Consider the following 13,453-nt stretch of genomic DNA (forward strand, 5'->3'; position numbering starts at 1 on the left):
AGTTAAGAACATATATTTGCTGATTAATGTATTTTTAAAAGATAATATATATCTTAAATATTTAATTCAATATCATTTAAAAGGTCTCTTATTGGTCTAATATAAATTTTTAATTTTAGATAATTAATTTTTATTCTTAAAATTTAATATAATATTATGATTACAATGGTATAACCAAACAATAATTTGTAAGTACTGACAAACAAAAAACACAGCAATATAATTACTAGATTATATAATTGAATTGCTACCCTCGTAATTACACCAATCATAAATATTAGCCGATTTCGAGACGGACTCTATATTGAACCCCAAACTCATTTCAGTCGGTAGTAACATTTTTCACCAAACCGCAAACGGAAAATCAATTTTACAAACTGAACTGAACTGAACTGAACTGAACACGCCCCCGGCCCTAATCTAAAGTGTCATCTACATTCTACTGCGGAGGGGAAGTAAGAATACCGCCGACAAATAACAAGATCGATTGTTTTGATGTTTAGAATTAGTTGCAATGGCGCACAAAAGCATCTATTTTCCTGCCTTTATTCCACAGTTGCAGCAGCGGCGGCACCTGCTACTGTATTGGCGGAGTTCCTGGTAAACTCACTTGACTTCTCAACAAAAGAAGCCATTTCTACAAGCGCCAAGCTATCTCGTTCGAAACACAGACACTATGACCCGCATTTGTTATTTGATCTCCTTGATGAAATGGGTATGAACAAATCACAGATCAAAACCCTTGTTTCTTCTTCTCCTCAATTGTTGTTTTGTCGTGTTGATGAAAACCTCAAACCCAAGATTAAGGTTTTACAAGGACTTGGCTTATCTGTATCTCAACTTGCTACATTTATGACAAGAAGCAATTTTTTGACAAGAGGTTTAGATACTATTATACAGCCTAATCTTGTTTATCTAAGAGATTTATTGCCTACTCATCATCATGTAGCTATGATTCTTATAAAAGAGCCTAGGTTGCTTTCCTACAATCTTCCTAAAGTTATGCCACCCAATATATCATTGTTGCAAACTTTTGGCTTTTCAACGCCTCATATTCTCAAGGCTTTTCACAGGCATCCTAGGTTTCTGCTCAATAGTCCTGAGTGGTTTGAGAAAGCAGTACATCGACTAGTAAAGGATTTTCATATGCCTCTCAGTTCAGGGATGTTTCTTCATGGCGTTGAAGTACTTGTGTTCCTTGACGAATCTAAATTAGAAAGGAAATTAGATATTTTTCGCAGTTTTGGATGGTCTGATTCTGATATCTGCCGAATGGTGCAAAAGCTTCCTTACTGTTTGGCCTCATCAGAGGCTAAGATAAGGACTACATTGAAGTTTTTCATGAACGAGTTGGGGTATGAACCTAATTATCTGGCTTCTCGTGCACCGCTTTTAAAGTTTAGCTTGGAGAAGAGGATCCTGCCAAGGAATGAAATCTTGAAATTTCTTAAAGAAAACCAGCTGCTAAAAGGGAGTCTATGTCTTTACACTGCTGTGTCATTTTCTGAATCAGATTTTCAAAAGAAATGTGTACTTCCTTTCAGGGAAAAGATGCCCGAGATGTATGATTTATACATGAAAAGTAGAAGCTGAAGAGAAATCCCTACAGTGGAGACAATGGCTGCAGAGCAAAGAGGTTTATTCAGTTCCTTGAAAATATCTTAGATTCTTTTTCATGCTCTTGTCAAGCATATTGCTGCTTGTTTACTTTTAATTGATGGAGATCTATTGATGCACAATGACTTTTCAAAAAATTACGGAGTGACAAAAACTAGAAATTGATATCAGTTTCATTTTCTATTCAACTGATGATTCTTGTTTAATGACAAGTAGTATAGAAATCAGACGATGTATATGACATTGATATTTGAATGGTTATCTCAATCAGGACAATATTTGTTCTCGTTTAACTGAAGTTTCTTTATCTGATATCTTTGTGATAGGGCAATATTGCTTGTCAACCTAATTTTGGCTTGAAGATTTTCTTTTGTTGTCTTGTCTAGGTAAGTGGGTCTACTATCTTCATTATATTTTGAAAGAGCACCTTCTATCAACCCTGGTCAAGTGTGAGCAACTGGGCATGATGCTCTACATGCAGTAGGTACCTATTGTTGACAACTCTTAAAGGTGTTGATTGACTCTTAAGAGTCTTAGTGATGTACTTGTCCTGAGAGAATGGGTACCATCATGAATGTATAAGTAAAAGAGAACCTAAAGTATCCTCTGAAATACTTCACGAATCAACTTGTATGTTTAAGCGTTCTAGCATGACTGACCCTTAATCTATATGATATATACTTTTTTCCTAACTGGAAATTACTTGACATTTTCCATTTTTAGTCTCAAAGCAGTCATGGTAGTGTAGCAAACTAGGCTGTCTGTGCCACAAACCCTGCACAGTATCTCCATTTCTTTTCTTTTCCTTGTTGAAAAGGTATGTTATTGCTTTAGCTCAAAGGTTCTGCAATATATAGAGGGTATTACATAGTAAAAATCATTAGTCCCTATGAGATCTTCCAATGATTCAACTTCATTTACAATTCCCTTTTTACATAAAAATGTGAAACATGTTTGGCTTAATCTTGATATTCAGCAGAGAGATGACTGTCTTGAAAGCATATTGCACCCCTCTATCTCCAAACAGTTCACCACAAGAGTGAGATTCTACCAACTTGTTTTGTCTCCTTTACTTACTCAGCCCCCTAACACAGACCAAATATCCATATTAGGGAGATGTAGGGACAAGATGATATAGGGTATGTTCGGTGTGAAGGAAAAAGCTTCTAGGAAAATAAGTGAGGTTCTTACTTATTTTCTTGTGTTCGGTACGTAAGCAAAAAATATACTAAAAATATTTATATATAATCTAAACGAACACTATGGGTGGTGGGGGTGGGGTGGTGAGGGTGGGGTGGTGAGGATGGGGTTACAGAGAGTGGGGGTGACGATGAGGTGTGTTGGAGGGTGGGGTGGACACAACCTATGTGGAATGCTACTTGTGGAACTTATTTTCCTTACTTCCACTAGGGAAGTCATTTTCCTCAATTTTAAGGAACTTGTTTTCCTAGAAAAAATACCATCCAAAAATATTCACCAACCAAACATTGGATAATTGGCAAATATTTTCGTCCATACCGAGCACACCCTTACAATCTCTAGTTTACCTCCACACAAGTATCATCTGGAACAAAAGGCGGAAGCGCCTTTTCTACAATTCTCATGTGGCAAGCATGATTCTTTGGCTACTAGTCAAGAGAAACATGTAACTTTTGATAGTTTGTCCTCCTTTCATCCTTTATCTGAGGTAAGAGAGGCATAGAGGGACATCCTGAAACACAAATTTTACTTTATCTTCATAGTTGTTTAAACCTTAAAAATGCTCTAGTGCTGTCAAAAATTCTGCACCCCGGCCTGTGTTCTAGTCATTACCTTCTTCAAAAGTTGAAGTTCCAGCCAAGTTCTTTGTAGGAGCCCAAAGTAGTCTCTAGCTTTTGTACATTGTTGAGTATGTAAGGGGAACTGTTCTTTCAAGAGACCATGCCTTAATCAGTTGTCATTCCAAAGGATACCCTCCTACCATTACCCACTTTAATATCAATATGTGATGAAAGAGGGCTACAAATTTTTGACATTCCTCTATACTCCCACCCCATATGGAGAATAGTGATAACTTCTCTTTTTTTTTTTTTTTTTTGATAACTAGTACTCTTGTATTCCTCAGCAATTAGGGACTGCTGGCCACCCTCAAAAAAAGTTACAATGTAGTAAGATCTAGCTTTACAGTGCTCCTAGGAGATCGTTCAACACTTCTATTTCCTCAATGCAATTTTCTTTACACTAGACAGTAAAGTCACTAAGCTATTCCATTTGACTTCATGGATGGACTTAATCTTATTTTTGAAACATCTTTCATTCCTCTCTTTCCATATTGTCCACCAAATGCATGAATGTATTATCCTCCGCCATTCTGGCTCTTGCTTCCCCCTCTTCAAATCCTACAGCTCATCAGGTCTGTTGTATGCTCATGCATTGTCCATACAGTCTTTGTTAGACTGAAAAACATATTCCACTATTGGGCAGTGAATTTGCAATGCAAGAAAAGATGGTTATTTGTCTCCCTAGTTTCATTGCACAAAAATTTGCTTGACTTGAAGAAAGTTGTCCTTCCCAATCTGCTGAATAGAGGAACCTGTCAATCCTAGATGCACTGTTGTGATTTTCCCCCTCCTTCATGTAAATGGTCCTCCAAATGAAGGAGGATCTACCAGCTCCAAGTTTATGCTCTTAGAGAATTCAAACATTGCCCCTGAGATTCTATGACAATTTACTCTCTCTGCTACAAACCTGGTGACATTAAAGTCCCCACACACCACCCATGTTCCCTCACATCTGCTTCTAGTAACTGCTAGCTCACTCCACAACTCTCTTCTTGTCACCCTGTTGCAATCTGCATACACAACAGTGATGTACCAGGTTAGATCCTGTTTTATACCAAAAAAATTAAAAAATAACAAGAGATCAATTGACCAACCACCTCCACCAGTTGCCCTGCCCACTCCCTTTTATCCCACATTATCAGAATCCCCTTCTGCTACCCCTTGCCTCAAAATGTTCTTCCCCTAGATTAGTGATAACTTCTCTGACTAGTGCTTGTTCTTCTATTATTGTAGCTCAATAGCCATTTCATCAAAAGGCTGCTATTAGCTGTCTCATATTCTTGATCACCAATCTTTTTTTCTGGCCAATAGTAATAGAGCTCCATATGACAGAGAGAGTTTCTTCATAGGGCATCTAATCTTTTCTCTACACTAGCTGGTAACAGGAATAGTGACTATCATAATCTTGCCAATGTTCTTTCCCATCTTGCTATCACCCCTTGCCAATTTTCTTCTCACCTAAATGCCTTAAGTTTCTAGTTAGTCAGCTTCCAACTTGACATTCTTGTATGCTAGGAAGTATTGAAATATTGGGCATTTGATTCACAGAGACCATAATACTCTTCCTCCATTTTACTTTTTGGCCAGAGTAAGTCTTCAAATATAGTTAATAGTGAACGTTAAATGCCTTACGTACTCCACAATAGAATAAAAAACTAGTGTATTATCATGATGTAAAAAGTAGGGTATTTCCGTATTGTTGAACCCAATGCTAGCCACTTTAAAGCCTCTTATCCATCCACTATGACTTGGCTATCTATCCTTTGCATTCTGTTAAATCCTTCCATAATCAGTACAACCAGAAAGAGAGATAAGAGGATCATCTACCTTAAGGCCTATTTGTGAAGGAAAGAAACTCACAAGAAAACCAACAACATATACCCAGTGAAATCACACTAAGTGGGGTCTTGGAGGGTAGAGTGTACGCAAACCTTACCACTACCTCGAGGAGGTAGAAAGGTTGTTTCCAAAAGACCCTCGGCTCAAGTGTATCAAACCCAAGTAAAATAAGTAGAAAACAATGAAGAAAGCATAGCCGTTAATAAGAAAAAGCAGTGTAAGGTCTACCGGAAAGGAACAATAACAACAACAAAATAGTGTGATAATCCAAACACAATACACGACATATGGCAAGATCTACAAGGGTACGACTAGCACTACGACAGGCACTAACAAGTCTAAACCTATGCACAACAAGACAACACTTCACCCCTACTAACCTTCTACCCTAATACACGACTTCCTATTTAGAGTCCATGTCCTTGGTAATATGAAGTTGCACCATATTCTATGTAATCACCTCTCCCCAATACTTCTTCAGCCTACCTCATACCTCTCTGGGTACCTCCTACAACCAGTCTCCCGCACCTCCTCACTAGGTCGTCGCACACCTCCTTTACACATGCCCAAATCATCTCAGTCTCACTTCCCTCATCTTGTCTGCTACAAACTCCTACCTTCTCCCGAATAACCTCATTCTTAATCTTTTTGTATGCCCGCACATCCATCTCAACATCCTCATCTGAAGCCCACAAGAAAACGATTAATCAAAATTGAGTATCTGACCGTGCTGATACAGAAGAACATCCATTTAAGGCATTTCCTACTGAATTCCATATCATTTAGAACATTGATTAGGAAATCCCAAATTCACACAATCATACGTTTTTTTCGATATACAACTTGGTGTTTATGCTCATTTCAAAAGTACCTTGTCTGTGAAAGTACTTCACTGCCTTCATGATGTTTTGATTGGGCAGCATATTCGATAGAAACTAATGTAACTGCAAAAGCCCAGGCTTTATCATTTGCACAGATTTTAATGGTCTCTGCTACTTTTTATTCCTCGAAAGGACCTTCTAATTAGCTGTCTTTCCTCTTTACTGATTGTTTGGACATGCATTCGTTCATGTTGAATCTTGGTCTCTATTTTTCATTCTCAGTCTACAAGTTCTGATAGAACGTCGTCTTCTGATGGCCTCTGGATCTTCCTCTGTTTCTCCATTAATATCCAACTTATCAATCATATTGTATCTGTGATAGCATTAGTCATTGTTTGGAATAACTTAAGGGTCGTTTGGTAGAGTGTATTGGAGAAAATAATGCTTGCATTAGCTTGGTGTATTACTAGTACTTTGGTACGCTTTTCTAACCTATTCATAATTGATGCTTGTATTAGTAATACACTCTATTGTGTATTGAAGAGTGTATTACTAATACCATGGATTTCTAAGCTTTAGTAATGCAATGAATCCTAATGCATGCATTAGCATTATTAAAGACACAATTGTCCCTCAAAAAAAATTTTACATCCTTAAAACTATATTTGTGGAGGGTATTTTTGTAAACAAATATTTTTTTAAAAAAAAGTTATGCAATGTATAATATTTTTAGTACACCAAACCAAACATTGCATAAAAAATCTCATCATCACTAATGCAAGCATAACTAATACACTATATTTTGCATTATTCTTATACACTCTACAACGACCACTTAGTGTCTTTGTCACCTTATTTCAGCTGAAGATTCCTAGATCTGTCTCCATACTAACTCCTCACATTTATTTACATCTTCAATTTCCATCAATACATTTAACATTTCTGATCAAATCCTCTTTTGTAAGTTGTTCCTGTATTTTATCCTACTGAAGCATTTCGTTCGTAACTCTTGATTTCTTCTGTCTAAACTGCCAAAGTTGTTGGTATCACACTTGACCTTCTTTGCTTTAAAGAATTCAGTTTCTTTAAGAGTAAAATCAGCCTTACCTGCCACCATAAAGGAGTCCCATCATTCTTTTATTCTCTTTAAAACCTTCAATGTCTAACCACCTACTTTTAAATTTGAAGTACGATCTATATTTACCCCTTAGCATTCTGCCTGGAGGCAATCCTGAGAAGTGCAGACTACTTGATGTATCTAAACTCTTCATTCCATTATGCTGTGGAAATGAATCTGTCCATTCTTGGGGAACTATGATGATTGTTGTCGTCACCCAACCCAAGTGTATAGTGGTGGATCAATGAACTCCAGAATCAAAATTAAGAAGAATATTTTTGATTTAGATATTAGGTGTTTGAGAGAGAACATGTTGTCATATTGTTAATATACAGGTTGAGGTCATTGTTAAACCTCACACCACAATGCTGACATTAACTAAAAAAATAAAAGGGCCACTTTCAGTAGTCATGTTGAATATCTTTAAACACCTGTCTCTGTGAATGAAGAAAATAAAATTAAGATTTCTAAAGTTTGAGTACTGTTGTAGAGGACAAATGAATATTATGGTTGAGCTCAAAGGATCAGAAGAGTGATTTTGTCACCAGTTTCGATTTGCTGCAATGTTCAGAAAAGCCGACATAGAGTTGCTATGAGGAGGCCATTAATACTGATTATTTTTAAAAGCAAGGATGTAGTTGAGAAAGTATGTATTAGCACAGCTGATTTTTCTCTTGTTAACATCTGTAAGGGTAAATTAAGCTGTTAGAGATATATGCAGCTTATTTTGTTAAGAATTTTATGGTACAATTTTCTCTATCTCTAACATGACTATTAAAAATGTTGTATCAAATTATGCTATCCTATGTATTTCATTCCTCATTATCAAGGTTTATTTCTTCCCCTGAAAAGACCCTCTATTTTCCTTTAACAGCTAATTTTGTAATAGTTGGTATTCAAAAGTTCACATTATGACACATAACTTGAGTATTAGTGTAATAATGTTTGTATGTAGTATATTGTTGGTAAAAAGGAAAAGGGGTGGCATCCATCGGTATTAGTGTAGCAATTTGACCTTGGAAATTTCATTACTTGATGGTATGTGAAAGACACATTTTTCATGGCATGAATCCATGGCCTCTTGAGTATAATGTTATACCACATTTCTCCATTGAAGATTTCAAACTGGTTTGTTTGAGCACGCCCTCTGCATCCATCGGTACTCACACTAACTTTTGGTGGGCTAACCATATCTTACTAACTAAAACATGTTATAACTAGTTAATTAATCATATTATCTAAACCGTTAAAGGAAGAAATAATAGTTGCAACTATAATAGATTAGAAGTGTGGAAATTTAAACTATTACATCTCTAAAATTCGAAAGTCATTGACAAGATTCTAACTATAGTGTCAAAGAATAGTCACTAAACTAGATAAGTAAATAACAATGTCCGAGGAAAGTAGTCATCGATTATCAGATGACCTGTGGCAGCATGAATAGTAATAGCTCACCCTTAGATCTGAAGTCTTGTAGCTGCGTTAAATATGAGCTTGGGTAGATGATTCTGGATCACAATCTGTACTCAAAAGGAAAGTGCAAGAGTAGCACAAGTACAAACATTATATATTGGTAGGCATTATATACTATTAAGGCCTAATTTGTTTGCACTTAATGGATGTCTGAATTTGAATGGTTCAAACATTAGGCCATTAAGTGCGTTTGTTTTTTCAACTAAAAAATCTTTTAATGGGTCTGAAAAAATCCAAATGAATCAGATTTGTGACAGAGTCTGCCTCATTTGTTTGCACTTAATGAAGGTCTGAATCTTAATCATTCAAATTCAACCCATTAAATGTGTTTGGTTTTTAAGTCTAAATTTGAATGATTGCGATTTAGCCTATTAAGTCCATTTGTTTCTTTTTTTTTTTAAAAGAAAAAATTAATGCGTCTTAATGAGTCTTATATAGAGAATACCACTATCTAAAGTAACCTTGCAGGGGTGCGTATAACATGTAAGATCTCAATACGAGAAAGAAATCAGACTTATAACCTCACTGCAGTGGCTTGTAGACTTGCTTTGCCGTGGAAAGCTTATGTGAAAACCTATTAGAACTGTGGGCCTTACCCATCTACTACTCGACCTTAAGTAACTACAGTTAACTGAATGAATCAGATCTATAACGAAGTCTGAATACCATTCAGCCTCTATTAAAATAATAAGCGTTCTTTCATCAAAAAAATATCTTCTTCCTTGCTTCTCTTCTAGACAAGTTTCAAGTTTCTTCCTCTCCTTTCCAACCAAATACCATTTTTTTTCTTTTGAATAAGTAAGGTTTCATAATCTTTTGCAAGTATTTATTTAATATTTTTAATATATACAATATTCTTGGGTGAATTGATATTTATGAAGAACTCTTCTTGTCACAATTCATTTGTTGTCAAAACTTCTTTGGAAGATGTTATCATTGTTTCTTGAGAAAAAAATGTTTGAGAAAACAAATAAATAGTTTTTTTTTTGGGCGGGTTATAATCTTATTCTTGAAACGATTTTTTGGAAGAAGTTATCTTGAGTTTGGATTATACCTTTTATTGATATAGTGCTTAATTTCTATTTTTTTTAACAAAAAAAATTTATACATATTCGGATATTGAAAACTAACAATCTTAATGATTAAATCTTCACGCATATAAATTACATCTTAATAATCAGATGTGCATTATGGGTTTTCAAGAACGACGATTTGGAGAGCTATTTCATCAATTTTTAGGGTTCTTTCTTGAACTCTTCTATTTCGATCTATTTATGATATTAAATTGTTGCTTGATCGAAATTACTATAATGAGTAGCTAATTTCCCTAGTTCTAGGGTTATGGCTACAAGATGATTGTAACTTATTGAGTTTATACGGATTGCCATTAAGAAACTTTCTTATGTTTTTGTTTTTCGTATTTCGTGCCTGATCACCATTGAAATAAACATACTGTCCGAATTGAACTCGGAAGAGGAATAAGAGGATAGAACGTGGGGCATGAGGAGCATGATTTTCTCTTAAGAATTAGAATTAATTTGTATCTAGGATAGGGATATACCTAGAAACCTTGCTTGGTCATTATACATGAAGAAATTAAAATGCTCGGTAATTGGTCCAACCTATCCCCGCTCAACGATGTAGTTAGGTTGTCATTTATCGTAGGCGATTAGAGGTCGGGAGACCATAATCATATATTTAACCCTGCGATCATTAATTCGATAGTTGATGAATATCCGTTTAACAAGATAAATTGCATGAATCCTGATAAAAGTTGTAACCCTGGACTTCACCCAATCATTGTTTGAAACCTTCGAAATTGAATCATGTTTATTTAAATTTTGTTTAAATTTTAAATTATTAAATCAATCAATCATGTAATCTTGATAACACTTGTGCTTAGCTGGAAGTATTGGAAAATTGAGTTGTTCTAATCATAAGTCTTTGTGGGTACGATACCCGGCTCTTAAAAAAGAGCCACTTTAATACTTGAACGACCACGTACACTGGAAACAACATAAGGGCTACTTCTTTTAGGTTTGATATTTCGGTGAACGAGTCCGTGGTAAGAGCTCTTTCTAGGTTCACCTGGGGGGTTTCTGATGGAGTTGGGATTTGAGGAGGAGTCATTTCTGGAGGAGGTTGTGATATCTAGGGAAAGAACAGAGGGTTGTTTTGGGTAAGTTCCACTAGAGCGAAGAAAGAGAGGTTTTGGGTTTGTCATTGGATTGATGAGGGGATTGAAGTGGGTTGGAAGACCCCAATGTTGTTGCATGTTGTGATGCAACATTGGTGCAACTGCCGGTGCCACGGGGTTCATGATATTGTTGATCAATAGGTGGTTTAGGTAATTGTCCATTGCCAGCTTCATGCCCTCCGAGACTAGTTAGGAGAGAAAATTTGGATTCTGGAGAATTATCATGACCTCCTAATCATTAAGGTCTATCGTAAAGAAGACAACTTAGACCTGGAGACCTAGCTCTATCCAAGAGAGGGGGGTTGGTTTGGGGGGAGAGCCTCGGTAGCATAGACCACCAGGGGGTTTGGCATCGGTGGGAATGGTGGATTGTTGGAGCTGTCGTTCATATTCTTTGTGAGTAGCAAAAGTTTGTTCTTTTTCGTTTTGTTTAGAGGAAGCAGTAATATGGAGCTCATTTGAACTGGGAGGGAGACTTAAGAGTTTGCTCTAATGATTGATGAGATATATCTTGAGATATGTTATGCATGGAATTGGAGGGAGCAAGATAGGGTGAAATATGGGGGGGGGGGGGGGGGAGATTGCATGAAGGTACAATTGTCTAATTGTATCTTGGGGTTCGCCAATTGTCGAGAAAAATGAGAATTGTTGTCAAAATTACCATGGTTACAGCTGTAGAATAGTTGATATTACCAGTGATTTTCTTTTTACCACTTTCGAATTTACCCATAGATTTGGGGGAGTTACCATGAAAGATGGCATTGTGGGCAATAGGCCACTTTTTCCTGACACCTGTCGATGGAAGAATTTGCATGTGAGAGACGGTGTTTGAGTGAGACTCAGAGTCCATCTCTACCAACTGTTTCTCCTCCAACAAAGATAAAGAGTTAAATTTATTAGCGAATTCAATGGAAAGAGGAGCAAAAGTATCAGACTTAGTCACATTAACTGTTAGTTCTTCTCCCTTTTCAGGGATTAAAACAGAGGAGTTAATAGGATTTTTTGCTTGATTACTTGGATTGGCATCCCTGTTTCTAAAATACACACTTGGGAGTGAGCAGGGGCGGATGTACAGTGTTTCCAGAGGGGTCATCCAACTCTCATCGATAAAAAAATTACACTATATATATAAGATCGATTTTTTTATGTACGTGTATATATTTAAAATTGAACCACCTAAATATATATCAAAGGAGTAGCCCAACGGTTGAGGAGGTTCAAGATTTCGCTTAAGTGAGCTTTGGGTCGCGGGATCGATTCCAGGCAACAACATTTTTTGTTGTTGTAATTTTTAGCGATTTTGCAGGCATCAGTTTTAAGCGTTTTTTTTAATTAAATATAGATAGACCAAACGACCCCGTTTTTAAAGTCATAACTAATTAAAAAAATTATATTTAAAATCTCTAATGGAAAAGTCAACAAATAAAAAAATCCCTCTTTTCTAGGGGGATTGCAATATTATATTTTCCCTATTCTTTCTCGTTCAACTTCAACCTTCAGGTTTTGCTACTGCTCGCTGGCCGCTGCTACAGTCTCGCCTGTTGTTGACTTGCTGCCGCCTGTTGCTGTTGCTGCTTGCTGCCGCTGGTGGAGGAGTGGTGGTCCTCCATGGATTAGTTTCATTCGCCCCTTCATGCTCCATTTGTGATGGCAACCTCTGTAAGTTTTCTTTTTTCTTTTTATGTTTGTTTTTTTTCCAGAATTCTATGCTTTGATTCTGGTATTTGTTGATGTGCTATTTTATTTAGCTGATTGAACTCGGATATTCACTTCTCTTAACAATTTTTTATTTTTCATATGAAAATTTCAATTATATTCACTGATTATGAAAGTTATAATTTTATTTGTTTGGGCTTATTTGTTGATTTTAAGATGTCCATTACGTGTTTGATGAAATGTCAGAAAGATTTGCCAACTTTCTTATTTTCTTTTCTGATTTTGGGTTTGAATAGATACAATGTTGCACTCATTTAACAATACATTAAGAAGAATTTGGTTGCTAGATAGATTAAAATAAAACCAAAGTAGGATTATCTTTGCCTTTTTCTAAAGTTTGGTATCCAGGAGAGGCACCATTCTCATTTGCATTGGTATCATAAAAATTTTAATATTGTGTTGACTAAATTCTGAATTCACCTCTCTCTAAATATATATAATTTCCTATTTAAAGTTAAGAGTAAGTTGAAGTATTGATTAACTATTTTATACCTCCTGGGAATGGTGCCTTAAACTTGGACTAATAACACTTAACATTTTTTGGTGTTGGGGTGAATTTGGTATTCTTTGATGTTCTTATCAAAAGAAACTGCAAGATTTTGAAGCCTTATTTAAGAGTAAAGCCACGTGCTTGGCATATTTGTTTTTGTGCCGTGAGATTTTTGACAGAAATGGATGGAAGGAGGAATCTTGCAACTTTCTAAATAGTATAAGGATGGTTTTTGTGCAATGAGATAATACAAGGATGTACCTTATATTTAGGCCATAGTTAAGGGATGAATTTAGCCCAAAACTCGACATTCAATATTTGTTCAGTGGATATTAACTTTTATTTATGAGATTCAAACTTTTG

The 13,453-nt window shown here is 36.0% G+C and overlaps 1 protein-coding gene across 7 annotated transcripts; it reads left to right on the forward strand.

The window, feature by feature from the left end:
• The first annotated feature begins 493 nt into the window (after nucleotides 1–493).
• Nucleotides 494–8,007, forward strand: LOC125809241 (uncharacterized). Of its 7 annotated transcripts, none has more exons than XR_007441785.1 (3): nucleotides 494–1,636; nucleotides 2,004–2,097; nucleotides 7,705–8,007. XR_007441785.1 is itself a non-coding variant. In XM_049488903.1 (2 exons), the coding sequence occupies exon 1, from the start codon at nucleotides 496–498 to the stop codon at nucleotides 1,591–1,593; it is 1,098 nt and encodes a 365-aa protein (XP_049344860.1). In that variant the 5' UTR covers nucleotides 494–495; the 3' UTR covers nucleotides 1,594–1,636; nucleotides 7,786–7,844. The 7 variants fall into 7 exon arrangements, 3 of the variants coding, with proteins under 3 accessions (XP_049344860.1, XP_049344861.1, XP_049344859.1); XR_007441784.1 differs by having other exon boundaries at nucleotides 7,786–7,804; XR_007441787.1 differs by having other exon boundaries at nucleotides 2,004–2,101; nucleotides 7,786–7,800.
• Nucleotides 8,008–13,453: the final 5,446 nt, after the last annotated feature.

Source organism: Solanum verrucosum, unplaced genomic scaffold (assembly GCF_900185275.1).
Source record: "Solanum verrucosum unplaced genomic scaffold, falcon-dt-bn FXZP01000062.1, whole genome shotgun sequence".
NCBI lineage: Eukaryota > Viridiplantae > Streptophyta > Magnoliopsida > Solanales > Solanaceae > Solanum > Solanum verrucosum.